Source organism: Pempheris klunzingeri, chromosome 7 (assembly GCF_042242105.1).
Source record: "Pempheris klunzingeri isolate RE-2024b chromosome 7, fPemKlu1.hap1, whole genome shotgun sequence".
Classification (NCBI taxonomy): Eukaryota; Metazoa; Chordata; class Actinopteri; order Acropomatiformes; family Pempheridae; genus Pempheris; species Pempheris klunzingeri.
Window position 1 is genome coordinate 18,966,561 of NC_092018.1, and position 20,205 is coordinate 18,986,765.

Here is a 20,205-nt window from a genome sequence, read left to right on the forward strand (position 1 = left end):
ACCAGCGAGATGTAATTATGGCTACCCATGTCTACAAGTTCAAGTGAGGTACCATACCATTTTTGGTATCTATAATCGTTATATTACATTTTCTCTAGTTCTGGTGAACACTGTGTGTTTGTGGAGCACAACTCCTCATGGCAATTCAGTGACATAAATATTGTAAGACATATAAAAACTGCACTCGCTCAACCCCTGAGTCAAGGGTTACATTTCATATAGAAGTTGATAGTAACGTTGCTCCTACTCCATCAGCACTGCAGGCCTGTCTGTTCTTGGGGGAATTGAACTCGTTCTGGATTTCGAGGAAGGTTTTGTTCTTGGTTTCAGGAATGACAAGGATAATGTACGTCGCCACCAAGGAGCAGATGATCAGGAACACCAGGAAACAGTACTGCTGCAGCCCGATCTGCGCAAATAAAACATAATGTGATACAAGTGAGTCCAACCCTCTCAAAGATCCGAGCTGTGAAGCTTTGCTTCCTAATTTGAAATAAATCAGGTAATGATAAAACATTTCAAAATGAAGATCTATTGTCGTTTTTCAGTCTTCTTGGACACCTACCACAATAAAAGGGAAGGTCAGACTGATGAACAGAAAGCTGAGCCAGTTCACCGAGCCTGCGATAATGTATGCTGAAGGGCGTGTGGTTTGTGTGAATAGTTCGGCGGTCAAGATGTTAGTCACACCACCTTCACAGGAGAAGAAACAACAAAAGGAATCACTGTTAGCTGTTGTGCAATGGCAGCTGCTGAGGATGGATATCAAAGTCATTCATGTTGTCAGTTACCTGGTCCTAAGCCAAAACTCAGGATAAAAGCAAATACACACGCCAGACTCAAGTATGGAATGACTGGGCTGGCGTTCTGAGGAAAAGATGATAAGCACGCAAAAGTTGTTATCTACGGTCATATGTCTGAAAGTGCATCAAACAATGGTTCAAATATCTATTTTTACACTGTTTCGTCTTGGGGTTAATTACCTGAAAAGTGAGCGTCAGAGTGAACAAAATGCAGCAGATACTCATCAGTGTGTATCCTCCGGAGATGAGCACTTTCCTTCCCAGACGGTCAATGAGCATACCCTGTGAGACACACAGCAGGTCACAAGACCAAACACACTCTCCACACAAACACTTTCTATGAATTTTGTTAAGCAGAATCCTGCTCCATGATATCTTACTTTAAGTTTTACCATCGTGTGCTCTGTTTCAGTCACTTTATTCATTTTACAGTTCAAGTTCTTGGGTTGTTCTTATTTCTATAAAAGAGGATTTTCCACTTTGGTGGACAACGATGATTTTTTAACTCTATTTCAGGAATGAGCTGTTTTACCTTCAGTATTTGACAGTTGTGCACCCATTTAAGGAACATCAGAATTGCAGGGCTTACTTAAGTAATGCACATACTAATAAAATGGCAGTATCAGTCATACTTACACATGTCAAAGCTGTGATGCATTCACAGGCACCAGTGCCAATCGTCACGTATGGTATTTTATCAGCAGGAATTCCAGCTTGCTTGAATAAGTATTCTGTGTAGAAGTAAATCTACAGGGAATACAGACAAGAAAACCAGTTTATTAGTCTTAGAAGTTGTGGGGAAAGTTCTGAGGAAAAGATTCAACCTTGTGAGAGAATATAGGAAGCGGTATATCATCATGTAGCCTACGCACAGCATTGATGCCGTTCAGCTGTTGTGCAGTGTTAAGCAACATGATGGTGAGGAGCTGCCAGCGGATGCTACGATCACTGAAGAGCTCCCAGGGTTTCTTGGCCTGGAAACCCACTAAATTATTCTTCTCCTTCTCGATATCATCCCATTCACGATCACAGCCGGCACCATGCAGTTGCTTCAGAGCTGCAGACAGGAAAGCACATGACGCATGTGAGGATGGTAGTTTTCTTCACAATGCACCATTCTTCTGATCTGATCTGGTGACAGGGTCTGGTTTTGAGGATCCTATTGAAAAAATTCCTGCGTCACTTTCTTTTCACATCATTGCAAGAATGTGATCATATGCTAAACACACAGCTGTAAGGACAAAGGTGCTTGCCTCTGGTGATTCCAGACAAAGGGAGTCCTCAGCCATTCATGCTGCGTTGTCATGTGCACTACTTAAATCTTTCATCTTTGCTCTAGTTTCTAGTTATGCATCTAGTTATGTGTGTGCGTGAGCCTTTTAAGTCACCTTTCTTACATCCCTCGTCATCTCCTCTGTCGATGAGCAGGTACCGAGGGCTCTCTGGGAACCAGGGCAGGATCAGGAGCTGCAGGAACGCTGGGATACATGTGGTAGAGAGCAGTATGGGCCAGTACTCCTCTTTGCCCAGGAGCTCTCTGTGAAATCACACAAATTCCAAATCGAGCCATTCAGTCTTGTGAGCACAGATTTTGTGTAAAGGATGACATTTTGTGTGACATTAAACATCAAATATGTCCAGCATTTACTTGAGGCCGATCACTTGTCCGGTCAAGATCCCGCCAGTGATGAAGATAGAAGTTCCCATTCCCATGGTACCACGAAGTGAGGTCGGAGCTATTTCCCCCAAATACAGAGGTTGAACACTAATGCCGATGCCTATGGCAATAATTAAAGGGACATTTTTTAAGTTCGACAGGCAATATTCAAATTCATCAAGATGAGTTCACGTATAATACGAACATGTGTTTCACTGGGATGTTGGAGTTTAGTTTTAAAATGTATTTTGGACTTTCTTACCTGCATTTATTCCAGTGAAAAAACGGCCAACGATGAGCAACTCAAATATTCCTGTAGGATAACTCAGACCCATCATCGCAGCAGCCGTTAATGCAAATATATTATTGGCCAACAGCGTTCCTTTCCTGGAAAAGCAGCATGACATTACAATTTCTTAGGTGAAATAGGATATGAAGAATAGGATCGCTTCCTGTCCATACCTTCCCAGCATCACAGACAGCGTCCCACCGATTGTTACTCCTATAAGTCCTCCTAAAGTGAACATGGACACAATAGTGGACCAAAGCAGGGTGAGAATATCTGCTGAAATGTCCGTTAGATAGCGCTCCCTCCAGGTTTGGTTGATGAAACTCTGCACATGCTGGAGATAAAAGAAGAAAGACGCGAGCACATTTAACAGGCAATGATGGGAAATATTAGTAATAGATATTTGTGAATGCACAATTGCCAGACATTACAATATCATGGATATATTATGATCAATGTCCAATAACTACTGAGGTTACCGTTGCGGGCGCGTTGATGACAGATATGTTATATCCATACTGAAAGGTTCCTCCTATAGAAGCAGCACACACAGCCAGCACAAGTGATCTGTTTGGAAACTGCAATAAAACAGAGACACACAAACAATATTTAGACAGAGAAAGCTGCATCCCGTTGTTATAAACTCTTGTTCCATCACAGTCCACATACCTTTATCCGCTCTGTAGCTCTAATATCTTTAATAAGCAGAGGTTGGTATTCATCCTCAAATTCTTTTGTCATTTTATCTGCCTGATGTTTTGCTCAAAGTCCAGCAGTGTTTGTAGTGGGAGTGTGAATGGCAGAGTATCCTTCACATACAGCAAACTTGTACATCTGATGGGGGGGATGAGTTTATCATGTGGCCGACGGTTTACGGTTATCTGTTGTTAGAAAGTCACCGCGAAGTGAAGAGAATCAACCATATGTTTACTCATGTTTATCAGGATTTCACAGCATTACTGCTGATTCTCTTCGGTTGTATTTCAAGACATGAGGGAAGAACATCAAATGAAGGGGGGGTACTGTTCATTGGCTGTCTGATACTGAGTGCAAGGCCTCGTCGTGTGAAAACTACCGTGTGCTTTACCTGTAGTATTGTTCTTAATGTCATCTTTTACCCCCACAATTTCATAAATTAGGTCATTGAATGCACCATAATACTCTGCATGTCTGTTCATTTTTTATTTCGGCAGGGTGGATTAAATGGTTTCAGGCTTTATTCACAAGTTATAGTTCATCATTGTCAATTATTTATTCACTGCTGCCTTGTATATTCCGTTATAGGCCATTGACCCTCCTGTCGTGTCTGACTGATTTACAACGAAAACTGCTGATCAACACTTTCCTTGAATTTTGAGTGGTTCAGTCAACTTTGTAACACCCGTGGTGTTCTCGGTCAAAAGTGACCACCATAGGAAATGAATGGGAAACACTAGATTATGTCCATTCGTCAGATTGAAATCAGCCCCACACACTCTCTCTCTCTCACACACACACACACACACACACACACACACACACACACACACACACACACACACACACACACACACACACACACACACACACAGATGACTATTCATGTTGATGTTCTGTGAATTTGGTCTCTGTTTTGATTTTTTATAATAAATGTTAATTTAGCAATACATTTTCATTGTCTATTCTTTGTATATTCACAGCAGTGATTCATGTAACCACTAGTCTGAGACATTGTTCACAGCTTAAAAAGGTGTTAAATCAAATTTGGTGATGATTCATTGTTTTTGTGTTCATGTAAGAGCAGTTAAAACAGACCGGTTAACAACATGTTTTGGGCTACTGGGTTGTTAAAAAAAGAAACTCTCTGGCTGATGATGTTTATCCCCCTCCAACCTTATCTTATTCATCTTGATAACTCCTCCGGTGGACCTGCAGGGTATAATCTATCAACCGGGTATTAATGTTTAGCTGAATATAACTAAATACATGGTGGATGATTAAAATGGATTACCAATATTTCCAACTGCTTTACTGCCAAATAAAAGGATCAACACAAACCAAAGGGATTTTTCACAACCCAATGACCCAAAACTTGCTTTTATTAAAACTTTAAAGACTTTAAAGTCTCTTATTTCTTATTTATTATCTCAAACGATTGCATGAACTATTAGCAAACCAGTTGCAATTACAAACCCTCTATAAAAAGTGCTCATTAAGAAGTGGCACCCTATGCATTTTAGATTATATTTGATTGCATGTGACATTTACATTGCTCTTCCTCACTTTGACCTCATGCACTGACTGTCATCATTATCATCAAATGTGTACAACAATGAATGAAAAAAACAGAAGAAGCACCAACACCCCATCACCATATTTACAGCAAATTGAATTAAGCTATAAAAACAGAATAGCATGGATTGACGGAGAGGGCACACATTTCCTTCACAGGTGTTAAATGGTTTGTAAAATGAACACAAAGGGTTGAGTTTGACTTACCTCTTTCTTTGATAGCACGGAGCCATGATTCAAATTCATTTTGCACGCCGCTGTAAAATGATGTTTGAATGAGCCATTTATAATGAATGTTCCACTTCAGTTGAATCTCTTACATAATGACAGCCCACTGAAGGGTGCACCAAATGACCTCCGCTCCAGGGGGAGACTAATTAACTCTTTAATGCACATTCCTGCATGTTGCTGAGACTGTGAGGAAGGGATTGCTGACCCACATATAGGAATATTATTGACCCTTTGTTAAATGACTAGAATGGGAGACTGGACACATGATGTGCCACTTAGATATATTCAAAAACATCAACCTATTGAAAACAGACATGCTCCTAATGTTTTTTTATTCATGTGCCAGAAAAGATCACGATGAGACCATTAAGATTCATACAACTGCCTAGAAATAGTATTTTTGTTGCCAGTGTCAGTACATAAGAGCTGTGAGGCTTTCTGCACGATCCAAAGATTTTGGAAACGTACGAATCAAAAACTTTTAATCCTGCAACACTTTCTGAGAACTTGCACATGTCAGCGTGTGGCCATTTTAGCTTTTAAAGTAATAGAATTATTCATTTCTATCAATGTACAGTTCATGGTGAGGCAGACTGTGTGTGGTGATGATGACGCTGGGGGAGCTGCTCCACAGACAACAGATAAAAGAAACACACATGTGACTGCGGCAGCTGAGGGAGCACTGCGTGATTCAAGGCTAGAAGCACTCCATCCAAATAAAACCCAGTAGGATGTGATGTAAGACAAAAATGGTCCAAGCCACCAGATTTAGTTAGGAATATATTGATCTACAAACTATCACCCAGTCAGTAACACACCCTTTGTCAGATTTCTGTGCAGTCACAGGTAGTCCATTAGTCATAGCAACAGGTAGTTTCAATGGTCTCCCCTGAAGAGCATTGACTTTATTTATTATGTGATGTGGATGAGAGTGAAGATTTTTTTGTAAAATGTTCTCTCAGTTTCTGCACATCTGCCTCTGGTTGATTATAAAAGGCGAGACAAGGCTACACCCTCAAACAAGTCATTAAAACATGAAATAACAAAAGGATGATAACCAAATCTAAAAGGTAACAGCAAGAACTGTAAAAGAAGAGATCATATTAACATTAAAAAGAGGTGTCAGATTTCAGATCAGATCAACTTGTTTTATTCTGCTGGTTTTTCTTCAGGCTGAAACACACTTTCACATTTTTCCTGATCCGAATAAATACTGAATTATGTGTTTGCCCAAGAGTGTGTTGAATTCTTGCCAATGCAAGTATTTGTTCATTACACTTGACAGCACATTTATTTGACAGCTATGGTCAATAATCCTGTTATCTCATCCTTTAAATCCTCCATTGAGCATATATTGTTAGCCATGTTTATACAGTTACATTTGGCTCCACCTACAACATTAACTATTAACACATCAGTAATATCAATGATAGTCCAACAATATTACATATAAGTAAAGCCGCCAACGACAATATGCTGGTTCAAACCAGTTTTCGCTCAACTGAAGGAAGCAGCTCAAAATTAAATCTGCAAAGTGGCAAAAAGCCAAGGGACGTCTCTTCATCCAGTTTAATGCTGTTTAAAGGAGCAGTGACAGCATTCACGCACTTGTTTTAATATTGAAATCACTAAATTAGACAACAGATATGAAAGTGTGAGGAATTCTCACTACTTCAGGTTATTTTGTGCTTTAGTGCATATTACCAAACAAATGTGCAGAGAGTTGAATCATGACAACGTGATTGCAGGTCTTCAGGGGCCTGTGGGGCCCTTAAGGGTGAGGGGCCCCTGAGCGTTTGGCTGCTCTGGTCATCCAGTCAGAGACACTTTACACTTTGTACTTTGTATTCAACTTTTGTATTGTATTGTACTCTGGCAAAGTAATTTACTTCGGGATCAATAAAGTTGATCTTATCTTATCATACTGACAGGCCCACCAAGGGATCAAGGTGTGGAGACTAAAACCCTGCAGGGTCACCACCACAGGCTGCTTGTTGGTGCTGACAGCGTCCCTGGTGTCGTGTCAGTGTTTGGCCGCAGGGGGGAGCGCTTCATCCGCACAGGAGAGCCTTTGTGCAACACTGAAACTCTTCCCCTGGTGCGGGAGGAAACAGCAGAGAGGCGGTCGGTGCCCGTGGCTGCGTTCATAATGTCGGGCAGAAAGCCCCGGTGTGTGGCGAACCCCCTGGAGTCTGCGATCACCACACCCAGTGAGAGGATCCTCAGAGAGTGCCACGGCCTCTATGTGGACAGCGAAAACGGTAAATAACCACAAACCCGGATTCACATGCGGGTAATGAGCGGATCACCTGAGTCAGGACCATAAAGCAGACACAAGCGCGCATAGTTGTGCTGTTATGTAACTGAGTGTTTGGTGGGACCCTGGTTGAAGTTCGTGGAAGTGAAATGCTGCTGGTTTGGCACGTGAGGAGGGTGGAGGTCTGCAGCAGCTGTCGGTCAGTGTCAGAGCAGTGACACTGGGCCGTGGAGAGGGCTCCTGTGACAGCCCACAGTCATGGTTTGTGATCACCTGTTCAGCCCAGAGGGGTTTGACTTTACAATGAGGCAGAGACTGAGCCAGCCAGTGTCTGGTTTTCTGGTTTTTCTCTTCAGACATGAGGCACAACAATGATCCTGTTGTGCTGAGCAGCTGATTTGATCAGCATGTGTGTGTGTGTGTGTGCAGGCTTTGGGCTGCTGTATTACAACATAATAATTAACCCAGGTTTAACAGAAGAGCTGCTTCACTTCAGTTGCAATGAATAATATAATAATAGCAAGCTGTGAAACAGAAAAAATAACACTGGGTTTCAAAGTTGAGCTTTTACTCCTAAACACTAACACTTAATTTTACAGGTCGTTCATCTCATAAGAACTTCCTAAGATGTTTTCTGGACTCATCTAAGTAATTTGGTACCACTTTGACTAACTGATTACTAATTGTTTAATAGATGTTTACGAATGACGAGCAAAGTCACTATCACGACTATATCCGAGGTGTCGTCTTAACATCTCCAGAACTGAGAGATGTTCAGTTTAAAATGAGAGAGGACAAAGACGAGCAGCAAACCGCCTCATTTACAAAGCTGTGAAAAAGAGAATCTTTGGCATTTCTTATTTCTGCTTAAAGAGCAATTTAAATGTTTAATCCATCTTCAAAGAAGTTGAAATGATTCTGTTTTTAATTTGTTTGAAAGAAAAACTAAATCTACACCCTTGTGAATAATTATCAATTATTCTATATTATTATCATTATTATTATTTTATGTTGTGTTTATGTTGTTTTATCTGACATTTGTACACGTTCAGCCAACCTGCTCTGTCACGACTAGAAGACTTCGAGCAATTAAGTAGAAATAAATTACTTTTAAAGGGTTTTTAAGCTCGTCTCCAAATGACCAAATGACTACGCCCTTTCAAGGAAACCTGGTGGTGACTGAAACTAAAGACTAAAAAATGTTTTTTTTAGTTTAGTTGTCTTTGCTCAGATTTTGTCAATGTGATACCTTTAATCGGCGTGTGCCCTGCTCACTGTGTATGTGTGTTTTCAGGCCTGGTGAAGATTGCCAGCAGCCTCGGAGTCCGACTCCTGCCTCCCAGAAAGAAGATCATTGTGATGATAATGGGTAACCACTCTGCAGGGAAGAGCTCCTTCATCAACTGGTAATAAAAACGGCTGTTTTTGTTGTTAATGGGATCTATAGTAGCAGTCAGCGGGGTCGGGCTATCTGACCGTCACATGCTCTGCTCCATGTGTGACTGAGAGCTTGATAACAAGTGACACAGTGGTATCACCTTCACACAAGACTTTTAGTTTTGCCACAGGGAATGTGGGTATGTAGGATTGACAGGGAAAGACAAATAGGTCCAGACTGTTGTTTTCAATGCTAGTAAGTGTTTAGACAAAAGCTACTTGCAGAATCAAGCTACAGAAAATAAAAACAGGAGAAAAATAATGACCTTTACTCACTTTTATTCTTGTTTTAACCTGCTGAGCTAATTCTAACTGAACATGAGCATCCAGGGAGAAACAGTGTGGATAAAATGTAATTTTAATTGTCTCCATTACCATATGAATCATGATGTTGTAAATTTTTTTTTAGAAAGTGTACCCATTTGTGGATAAAATAAGTTTACATAGTACAATAAATAGTACATTGAAACACATTTTTGGGAGGATATGCTCACCAAAAAAGAAACAGGAAACAAAGACAACGAAACAACAAGAGAAAAATCAGTTTTATGTGTTTGTATATAAGCTTTGTAAACTGGATACATACATTATATATATATGTACATATATGTATATATATGTATATATATATATATATATATATATATATATTGCACGGCTTTGTTGAATACTCGCGTCTGACTGGTAGCAGACAGTTGCTATGGACACAATCATTTTTAATTCTATACTTTTTGTCAAATTATTGATTTATTTAGTACAAAGCCGTGTAATAAGCGGTAAAATGTACAGCGATCTGCGGTTATTACTGCAAAACAAACCCCTTCAGGATGATTTAAGATGCCTCTACTCTCTGTACATTATCCCTTACATACACCACTAACCTGAAAAATGGTTTGGAATTGGTTTTTTGGAGGAAGTAATTCCCTGCACCAGACAAAGCAAGCGGTGTGTGTGTGTGTTGGCTGCTGCTTTATCAGTAACGTTTTTCATATCGCAGCACTTCTTGGTTGGGGAAGTAATTGAGATTCTCCATGAGAGGAAACACTAGCTTTCACATATTTATTATTAATACCGAGGACTGTTGGGTTTGAGAAGATGAAAGTATACAAAGCTGTTTTATCTCTAAATCTTTAATAGTGTTTTTTTTTCCCATTTGGCACAATTTTGTTTGTGTCCCCTCCTGAGGTGTAAATTCAGCCAAACAACAGTGATCACGGAGTCACATCCCATCTGCAGTCAGTCCCCTAATGTGTAAACTGGCCTTTTATACAGGCACCCGGTTAGTTTACTGGAATTAGGGCTTAAATCATTAAACAATAAATTGCTGATGGACAGAAAATTGACAAGAATTGGATAATTAATTAATTGTTATAGCCATTTATTGAGAAAAAAACACTAAAATAAACACTCACTTGTTCCAACCTCTCAAATGTGAGAACTTGTGGTATTTTCCTGCTTTAACTCACTGTAAACTGAATATCTTTGTGATGTTGGATCGTTGGTAGGCAAAAATAAGCAACATGAAGACATCGCAATGTGCACTGAGGAATAATGATTCATCATTTTTCACTATTTTCTGACATTTAAAACGGTGTATGATTGTCTGCAAAAGTAATCAACAGATAAACCTGGAAATGAAAATAATGTATTTGATGCCCATTACTGTCGTTTTAGGTATGTTGAAGAGCACATACAGAAAACAGGTGTTGCCATTGAAACGCAGGGGTTTACGTTCATCACAAGTGGTCGCAAAAGGGAATCACTGACGGTAAGAGCAGCATAAAGGCAGCTCACATTTCCAGAGCTGATACAGAAGGACTTGGTGTCCATTGTGTCTAAGATCTGATGAAAAGCCCTGAAACAGATATAAGATTTAATGGTTGAAAAGAGAACCATGATAATAATAAGTCTTACAACCAGCTTTGTGTTGCATGCTTCATTTTAATGCTTTTCTTATGTTTCTCCAGATTTTATCAGTGTTTGTTAACTAACTAACTAACTAACTAGTATTTTATATTGAGATGATGTGTCTCGGTTTTGTGGATGAGGGACGTTTCACTGTTCAACTTCAGCGAGTCATAAAGGATGGATGTCAGCTTGTATGGAGTCAGTGGTGATTTCTCATTCTGTATGCTGCTCCAACGAGGGGCTTTGTTGCATAGACACACACACACACACACACACACACACACACACACACAGAGGCATCTTTGCAGCATATAAACGTGCTCAGGAGACACCTGTCTCTCCGTCTTCTCTCATCCTTTTCCTCTGCCTCTCTGTTCATATCCTGCTGTGGTGACGGTGATGAAGATGAATAATATATTTGCAGTGCAGGACTGCAGAGTGGAAGGATTATCTCCAATGTACAGGAGAAGCTTAAAGCGAGCGTACCGAGCTGCAGCACCGCTGCTGGTGTAGGACTTGAGTGCAAAGTGCTGAGAAGAGAGAGGACCTCTGTTGTAGCAAACTGCAGAATAATATTTGTCTCATCAGGTTGTGTCTCACGTTGTCTTTTTTTAAACTCTGTGACAGGGGAATGCAACGCTACATCTTTACCCTCACTTTCGACCTCTCCTTGAGTTCAAAGGTAAGCCTTTTCTTCTTGTTTCAGCATCAGTAACTCATAATGGCTTTCTGAAAAGTGCACCCTTAGTGTATATAGTGTCTGCATGCAGATTCTACACTGTTTCTAAAGTGATGCATCACGCAACAGAAAGATTTCCCAAGATCTCACATTATACCACAGTTTAGTGCATCTTTCCTTGTACGTGTGGATAATCGCTTGAATATTGTGGCTTTGCATCCCTGCAGTGATAATATCAGCACTGCAGTCTTAGTGCACAACACGTGCTCATAAACTTTGACTAAAATTATCCCCAATGTAGTGTTACAATGAAAAAATGCACATCATCGTGTGTGTTTTTTTTTTTCTCCCTTTGCCGGCATCATGATGAAAAACATCAAAGAGCGGATAGAGAGTGTGAAAATGGAGAGAAGGGAGAAGCAGCATTAGGACTGAGAAGGAGCAGGAGATGAACGTAATAATGAGCTGCAGACAGAGATAGGTTGCTTTGAGGTTTAAGATAGTCCTCTGCTGCGTGGCCCACCAATATTTCCTGCTGGAAAATGTCAAAGTTAATCTGAGTGTACGTTACAGACTTCAAAAGTTCAACTTTAAAAATGAGACTCTAAATCTAAATGAACATCAGCATCGACTGAAATTCTGGCTGTTTGATTGCGTGTGTTGCTCATGAAATGTTACCATGAGTTCTTTATGTGTTTTCTGGCTATCCCAGGTCAGTCCTGTCTTTTGTCATTTGAGGGTCGAGTTCAAGTGCTTCACCTTCATGACTCAGCACTGAGTCACAGCTTTGACGTATCAAGTTTTCTTTATAAGTCAGACCAGACTCCTGCTCCTCTCTCACTACATTCGTGCCGTTTGTTTCTGAGATATGGGAGTGAGGATTACTCTCTTGCTCTTACAAAGAAGAAAGAGATGTAATTAGTAGCATAATCTGTCAAGACAATCGGTCTCGGCTCTCCGTGCGTCAGCAGTCATCTGAAGCTTCTGGATGTTGAGGTGGTTGTGCAGAAAGTCTGGGTGTGCCTGCTGTCTGCGTGGGAGCATCAGCGTGGAGGGGAGAGCGTGGAGGGGAGAGGGTGGAGGGGAGAGGGTGGAGGGGAGGGGAGGGGAGGGGGGGGGGGGAGGGAGCGGGGGGGCGTGATGTATGTGTGTGCATTGACAGCGAGCATGAGAGCGAGGGTTCACTGGGTGCGGACCGGAGCGCTCACGGTATAGCGTGTGACTCACCCGCCCCATCGACAGCAGTGCAGTGGAGTCAGGAGGAGCTGCTGAGAAATGTCACAGCCATTAGAGACAGCACAGCTCAGACTCCAGCAGCAACAGCTCCACTCTGCAGGCCTGAGCCCGAGCAATACCAACGATCTGCTGCTGGAATACAAGCAGGCTTTTGATTTGAACTTCATCGCCGCCTCTGGAAATACATCATATCAAGCATTTGTTTACCTGTCACAGCGGCTGAGGATGACTCATCAGAAAAGCACCATATATCCTTATGTGGGAGTAGCTGCTGATCATACAGTTTGGTCTCCTTTTGGATATGCCTGGAGATACTTCTTGATATTGTTTTAGACTCACACAAAGCGTGTTTAACTGTCTGTTTGTCGTTATCTTTTCAACCTGTAAGCAAGACTTTAGATTGCATGCTGCAGAGGAGTTCTCGTGACAGGTCAAACGTCTCATCATACGGCAAAGATTTATGCTCTTATGGCCTGTTTAGTCCACCAAGTTTCTTTTTTGGTCTTTTAGCCGATACAGCATTATAACAGCCTTTGCCCTTTTCTTCGTGCATAGGATCACCAGTGTAGCCTTCTCAGTTACTGTCACTTGAGGAACTTAGCACCCATATGCGGGTATCGCTCTAATTTCCTTTTCACCTTTCAGGAGGCTCGGAGGACTTTCTTCAACTAGACTGAATGATTGTGTCTGTATCAAAGCTATTTGATTCACTTTTTTTGAAATGGACTTACATAATTGCTATTCTGATCTTTATAGTAACACCAAGATGCATGCATGTGTTTGTTTTGAACAGTCCTGACTAAGTATAGACCAGCAGCCTTATAGAGATCTAACATAACTTGATAATAGCTGCATATATAGGATGTTTTTCTTACGAGAGCAACTGTCATCTCGTCACCTTTGGCGCAACAGACTGTGGGAATACACTTTTAGGACGTGTGATCGGAGGCAGATGCACTGATATTGTGGCCATGCTGATGCAAGAGAAACATAAGGGAATGCTAATGTGCCACAGCGGCAGTGGCTCTGCTCGCTGCAGCACAAGGATGTGATTTGTGCTTGCTGTTAACACCTGCCTCTTCCTATGAAACAGCCTCAGTGTCACCCCAGGCCTGCGTGTGCGTGTGTAGAGGGAGGATGGGGCGGCGGGTGTGGGTGGAGTTTATTTTGTCAGTGCTGGGGGCCTAAATAGTGATCCTGTTCTGGTGCTCAGATTCGAGAATTGCGGGGGAATCGTGCGGTGGTTGTGGTGGAGCATCGTAACCTCACAGTGCGTTGCCTCACAGTCGTTCTTCACTGGCTAGCTTTATGTCCCACGCCCCACGCTAAAGCTGCCAGTTGAAGAGCTGTTGTGTGTAACCATGACAACCAGGCCGCTCCGCAGAGGGGACGGTGAGAAAAGCGGGTCCTAACGAATGTTTTTCATGCGTGTTACAATTTAAGCTTTATCTGTGAGGGTGTGGCCCCTGCTGGTGCCGAACAATGATTTATTGATTTTTTTTTTCTCAGATGTGTTCATACATGTATACAGCTAACATGCATATCTTTATCTAGGTCATCTGGTGCATCCTGCCAGTTACGAATGCACACTTCTTGCAAATGCAAATCTTTAAGCACAAGAAGTTGACAATGCTCTTGATCTTTAATGCCACTAGGTTCCCTCTGGTTTCCAAGTATTGACCGCACTGCGGCTTCAGTAGCACATAATAATACAGTCATTAGAGGCGACAGCTTCCTGCAAGGACACAACTTTTCATTTATCATTCTTTGCTACTAAGAATTCATCCTGAAGGAAGCAGCTGTACACCCACGTTGTTTGTATATTCCAGGTGTTATGGACTATCTGTCTGCTGAGATCTCCACCTCCAAGCAGAAGAAGTTCAGTCTGGTGACATTTGTGGACACGCCGGGTTTGGTGGACGGGGACATGGTCTACCCTTTTGATGCCAACAGCGCCATCACCTGGTTGGGTACGTCTTTACGGCTGTGAAGTTTGTAATCTACTCTCTGTTGCTCTAATGGATTTTATTTATTTGTGCAGGAGAACAGGCCGACCTGGTATTTGTGTTCTTCGACCCGATGGGCCAGGCACTCTGCAAACGCACACTCAACATCGTGGAGAAGCTGAGTGAGAAATGTGGCGACAAGCTGTTGTTCTACCTCAGCAAGGCAGACGAAGCTGGGAAGGAAACAGACCGACAGGTGAGTCCCCTTAATGCATGGCTTTTTTTATTTTCTTATTTTGATTGATTTAACCCCAAAAATGTCAAGCTAAGCCTAAACAAATACTCACATTTGTTTACTTCTGCAGAGGGTGATGATGCAGATTGTCCAGGAACTGTGTCGCCGTCCAGGTCTCAACAAGTGCGGCTTTGAGATGCCTACAATATACATCCCCAACCCCCAGAAGGTAAGACTGTTTGCCTGCTGTATGTTTCTGTGATGACAAGTGAATGCTTTCCCCAGATTGGAGCTGTTTCTGGTCTTTTTCCTAAGTGTTCTCCTTCAACAGATCCAGGTCTGATCATGGATCTGGATTTAAAGCTCTCTGCTATCCTTGGGACTGAACAGCCATCGATTATCCTTGAATGTAAATTCTCCTCTCCAGGTTTCCTGGTGTCTCTTGATGGCTAGAACAGGATGATTAATTTTGCAGTATGGAGACTGAAAGAGTTATCTTCTCTTGTGGGGGAACCAGGGCTGTAAACCATGGCCTTTGATCAGCCACCTTTGACAATGGCAGCCCCGGTCCTGAGTTATTGCTGCACCATCTTGTGATCTACAACCACTAAGCCTTACTCCCCATGGTAGATTTGTGCATCCCTCCCAACCTCCAATTTATTTTTGCTGAGCAAGTGCAGCTTCACTTCCTGCTAAAGGCACATGGCTGTCAATCACAATACCCTCAGGATTTGTTGTGGAAGCTTCCAGACCTTCCCTTTTTTAAAGTGCACAGCTGTGCATGTTGGCAGAGTAATTCCAAAACCGATGCACTTATGAGCCTTTGTCTTGTTTAGCCGAGCCGGTGTGTGAACCAGATTGATGGGGTGTGTCAGACCATTGAGAAGACCATCAACCAGGCTGTTCAGAAGACTCTGGATCAGCTGGAGAAAGACTGTGACCTGATTTCTTCCACCATCAACAGCAGACTAGAGAAGGACAGGTTTGACCAATAAAAGACACGCAGCATATCATGTGTTACTAATCTACCCTGATGCAAAATGACGGGTGGCATCTCTGAACAAATAAAGCATATCATGTGTGTGCAGAGGAGATAAGAGTCACCAAATACGACCCGCTGCAGAAAATGTGATATTAAAACCAGATTTGCTCTGTGTGCACGCAGGGCTGATGTGACTTACAACAAAAGCGTCCGCCTTCACTCATTCCTGTGCGGGGCTCTGGGTATTGTTCTTCCTATCATCTTCATCCTCAGTTTCATTATGAACACCCTCTCCAAAGAGCAGCTGGATGAGCTGCTGGGTGAAGGGCCGGCTTGGACCGTCTCCATCGTCACAGTAAGTCCTGAGAGTCACCCAGGTGACGTTTGTACCATTAACATTATAATAGAATATCATTTCCTTCCACATTTTGCACTTACTCAGTTTTCTTGAAGTGCTCTTGGTTCTCTGAGTGTCAGTTCAACGTGTCTCACAGGGAATGGTGATGTACTTATGGGAGTGGATACCAGAAGATGGACAAGTTCTGTTTGTGATCATTTCTGGAGCTTTTTGCTACCTCCTGCTTTTCCTAGCAAAGTATTTTGCAGGGTAAGTGTTACAAATATACAATACAAACACATACACGTATATGCACTGAAGCAATTAATTGATTAATCAATTAGTTGGTCGACAGAGAATAATTCTGCTGCTATTAATTGATTAAGTAATTTCTTCTAAAAAAAACCCATAAAGGCCCCATATTCGACTCATTTTGTAATCCAAATTGGAGGTCCTTCTAGGTTTACATGGTTTAATGTTCAAAAAACACGGACGTAGGACCCAAATCTAAACTGTGGGTTTTCACACACATTTACTGCAAAATGGGTCAAGTGAAAAAGACAAAGGGTGGTCTCTAGACAACCGGGTGACATTAAAAAGTGTATTCAGCATAATATGGGTCCTTTAACATAATTATAACCCTCAGATAAATATAGAGGTATGTATAAAATAAAGTAAAGCTGTTTCTGTTTTGTCAAAGACGGTTTGTGCAGTTAACATCAGAGCGGACACACGTCAAACATACACACACAGGAAGTGATCATTGAAATTCTGAGTAAACATTGTTTTCATTCTCAGCCAAAGGAATAAGACTCTGACGAAGAAGGAGAAGAGGTCGATGGCGGAGTGCAATGATTATATCCAGGATATTGTCAAAACTAAAAAGGTTAGATTTCTTTTTCACGTCACGCCTGCTACACAAGTCAAAGCTGCACTAATGCTAAGTGTGATTACTGTGTGTAATGTGCAAGGTGGTAGTTACAAACACAGAGAGAAAAATTATTGCCTGACTCTCAGCTCTTTGGAGCTTTTTAGCTGCTTTCAGTTAATTGTTTTGGATTTATGGACCATAGCTACAACTTTGAAGTTGGTATTAAGGTGGCATTATGTCATTTGAAGGGTAAAGATGGATTACATGCAGTACCATGCATGTGCGGTAGACTCATGAGCAAGAGAGTCATTGCAGAATGTAAATACACTGAACAGCTACTGCAAAAAAAACTAAAGAGGCCGAAAACCTAAATGATCATAAGTTCAATGCAGGTTTGAATTGATATTTTGATTTGTCAAATGTAAAACATCCGAACTGTGAATCTCACACATTAATTTTACACCACAGGGGAAATTGTACGAGTGGTACCTCCAGCAGTGTGCTGCAGAATATGACCTCTGACCCCGGGTAAGCTGAAGACAGTTTACTCATGGGTGGTATTGTTGCAAGATCATTTGGTGCTTTTATCAGTGGCTTTCTTATCAGGTGATCATCCACCGAATGATCAGCTTTTTGTCTTCTCAGTCGGACAGGTGTAACCTCTAACGCAGCAGAGATCACTGCCAACATTTATCATCTCCAGAGCTTCAAGATTATGATTAAAAGTCGAAAAAGTGCCTTTATCGATCAGTACAAGCTGTGATTAAAGTCGTTTGATAAATGCAAATTTCATAATGTGAATAGATGTTTTTCAGTTTTTGTAGTACGTACATTTTGACATCAAAACAAAGTGTTTACAAATAGACTTTTTCTTAATTTCGTCATGAGTAACTTGCAGCTGCTTTCTGCAACCAAGAATGTCGTCAGTGGTCCTCAAATCTCACGGCACCGTCCAGGCATGCCGTCGTCGTAATATACCCGAATCTCTTACTCTCCTGACCGTCGGCAATACTGAGGAAACCAGCGCTGTGACTGGGCATTATCGCCAGACATTTTATCAAATGATTTCATACCAATAAGAGCTGCAAGATTTCTCCTGCCACCAAAGAGTCTCTGTCCCACTGTTTTGTTTTGTTGTGTGATGTGTGTATTTACATAAACCACAGTCAAGGCCTGTGATATTAGTACTCAAATACAGCAGTGCAGTAAAACAGGTACACATTAATGCAGTCTGTCACTGTGCTGATGTGTACCTCCTAGTTGTTATTGAGCTAAAGAACCCTTCATGTTGTCTATGAATCTATAACACCAGCTAGCTACGACACCATGTACTGCCTTCACTCCAGTGTTGTGTTTTTTGGTCTTTGAGGTGCTTAATAATGATTTAGAATATTGGTGTGAAACCTCTACGGGCTGTTTGCAATATTATTGTGAACACTGTCAGTTTGTGTTGCGTGTGTTAGATGCCTCCAAGGTAACATTAGGGAAACTCTTTGTTTTATGTGATATTTCATTTTTAAATTATGTGAATTTATCTATTCTGTGTAATTTTTCCAAAAAATATTTTTATTGTGTGCTGTTTAGACTCAAATGACTTGTCTTGAAATGTTTTTAGTAATCCCCATTCAAAGAATGAAACTTGTCATAAAGCTGCAAACTATTCTGTCTCTTCCTCAAAAAAAAAGTATTAAACATTTTCTACTGACCTGTGCTCAGATGACTGATTCACTGTAATACAGTCACACATACAGTAAACAACAGATGGAGTAACATGGAGAATGAAACGACGTCTAAAGCAGCCAGTACTTGTTGTTGGAAGTCTTTTATTTCAAAGTTTAGTTATAAAAATGCCATTCCAGGCTTCTCTGTAGGAACAACAATGCTTTTTTTTTTAAAACGCTGTATTGACTTGTGTGTCAGGGCTCAAGTATTTTGGGATCATCAGCACACCAGGATGTAATCACGCATCCGCTTTATACCCCGCTTTACACCCTTTACAAGCAGGTCTGAATGAAAATGTGAGAAACGGTGAAATTACAATAAGTGGGGCAAAAAGAATTGAAGCAGCAAATTCATTCCTGCTTGCAAAAGGACCAGTAGTCCCAGGCCACAAACCTCAGTTCCCTGAGTTAGTAACAAAGAATGTCCCAATGGAGGTGACTGTTTAAAAGAAAAGTAAGCTACTGTAGGATTTGTCTAAAGGGGTGATATCTATTTGTTAGAAAATACATGAATCTATTGTGCAAGCACTATTGTGTGTGATTGAAGTATAATTAGTTTTGAATTTGTGCAGTCTATTAGCAAGGCAACCAATACAAAGAGGTATGTTGTAATCCTAGACATCCATGTCATCTATTACGAATTAAAGCTGAGTGTGTTAGTGTGTGTGTGTGTGTGTGTGTGTGTGTGTCTTAAAGCTGCATTCAGGGCTCTGCTTCAAGTGATTATGCAGTTTGTTTTTAGTAGATTTAAGCTTTGTTTGCTGATGCATCTAGATTGAAAACTCTTTTTAGGGGCTCATTTTCATTCTATCCTATTATAGTAAATTATACCATGCAGATCTAAGGCCTGTATGCGAGCATACAACCAAATCTGTTATTCAAAACTTAGAAAAATTCAGTTCAAATTGTATGTTCTTATGTTGTTACAGTGCATTCAGGATTATAGCTATATACAATGTTATTTGTACAAAACAAATGCCGATGCCCGTCCCTGGCTTCTTATAAACAAAGTGTACAGGTAGATACAGAGGCTGAATCCAGTATTGCTTTGTTGTGAAACATGACAACATTGTCATTACAGACCTGCCAACACAGTGATTCAGCGTATTCAGACCGTGTATGGCTCCGTTTGTCACGTTAAAGTGTCTCTCAGGAACAAAAGCAAGCTTCAGTGTCGTCCTCTAGGGAGTGTGTCTTCAGCACTCCTGTCCCCAGTGTGTGTGTGTGTGTGTGTGTGGGTGTGTGTGTGTGTCCAGACCGGGATAGCTGCTTAGTGTCTCAGCACCATAAAGTGTCCATGTTGAGGTGGACTCTGGGTCTGTCCTCGTGGCCTTCAGATGTGAAG

The 20,205-nt window shown here is 41.3% G+C and overlaps 2 protein-coding genes across 2 annotated transcripts; one reads left to right on the plus strand and one right to left on the minus strand.

Moving 5' to 3' along the window:
• Positions 1-214: 214 nt before the first annotated feature.
• Positions 215-3,490, minus strand: slc2a11b (solute carrier family 2 member 11b). Its single transcript, XM_070834003.1, has 12 exons — positions 3,419-3,490; positions 3,229-3,327; positions 2,923-3,083; positions 2,723-2,847; positions 2,452-2,581; positions 2,192-2,340; positions 1,676-1,860; positions 1,440-1,550; positions 984-1,085; positions 792-867; positions 566-693; positions 215-409 (listed from the first exon to the last, which is right to left on the minus strand). Exons 1-12 carry the CDS (start codon positions 3,488-3,490, stop codon positions 215-217), a joined length of 1,533 nt encoding a protein of 510 aa, XP_070690104.1.
• Positions 3,491-7,364: 3,874 nt separating this feature from the next.
• On the plus strand, positions 7,365-18,844 carry LOC139204444 (uncharacterized). Its single transcript, XM_070834470.1, has 12 exons — positions 7,365-7,512; positions 8,803-8,914; positions 10,620-10,713; positions 11,481-11,535; positions 14,598-14,738; positions 14,810-14,970; positions 15,080-15,178; positions 15,786-15,931; positions 16,115-16,286; positions 16,426-16,538; positions 17,067-17,154; positions 17,608-18,844. The coding sequence occupies exons 1-12, from the start codon at positions 7,401-7,403 to the stop codon at positions 17,659-17,661; spliced, it is 1,347 nt and encodes a 448-aa protein (XP_070690571.1). The 5' UTR covers positions 7,365-7,400; the 3' UTR covers positions 17,662-18,844.
• The last annotated feature ends 1,361 nt before the right edge of the window (positions 18,845-20,205 follow it).

Coding starts and splice junctions, on each gene's coding strand:
- slc2a11b (XM_070834003.1), bottom strand. CDS start 3,490: ATGACAAAAGAATTTGAGGATGAATACCAACCTCTGCTTATTAAAGAT. Junction 3,084..3,228: donor TCATCAACGCGCCCGCAACG/GTAACCTCAGTA, acceptor TTTTATCTCCAG/CATGTGCAGAGTTTCATCAA. Junction 2,848..2,922: donor CTGTCTGTGATGCTGGGAAG/GTATGGACAGGA, acceptor CTGCTTTTCCAG/GAAAGGAACGCTGTTGGCCA.
- LOC139204444 (XM_070834470.1), top strand. CDS start 7,401: ATGTCGGGCAGAAAGCCCCGGTGTGTGGCGAACCCCCTGGAGTCTGCG. Junction 11,536..14,597: donor ACCTCTCCTTGAGTTCAAAG/GTAAGCCTTTTC, acceptor TGTATATTCCAG/GTGTTATGGACTATCTGTCT. Junction 15,932..16,114: donor AGCAGACTAGAGAAGGACAG/GTTTGACCAATA, acceptor GTGTGCACGCAG/GGCTGATGTGACTTACAACA.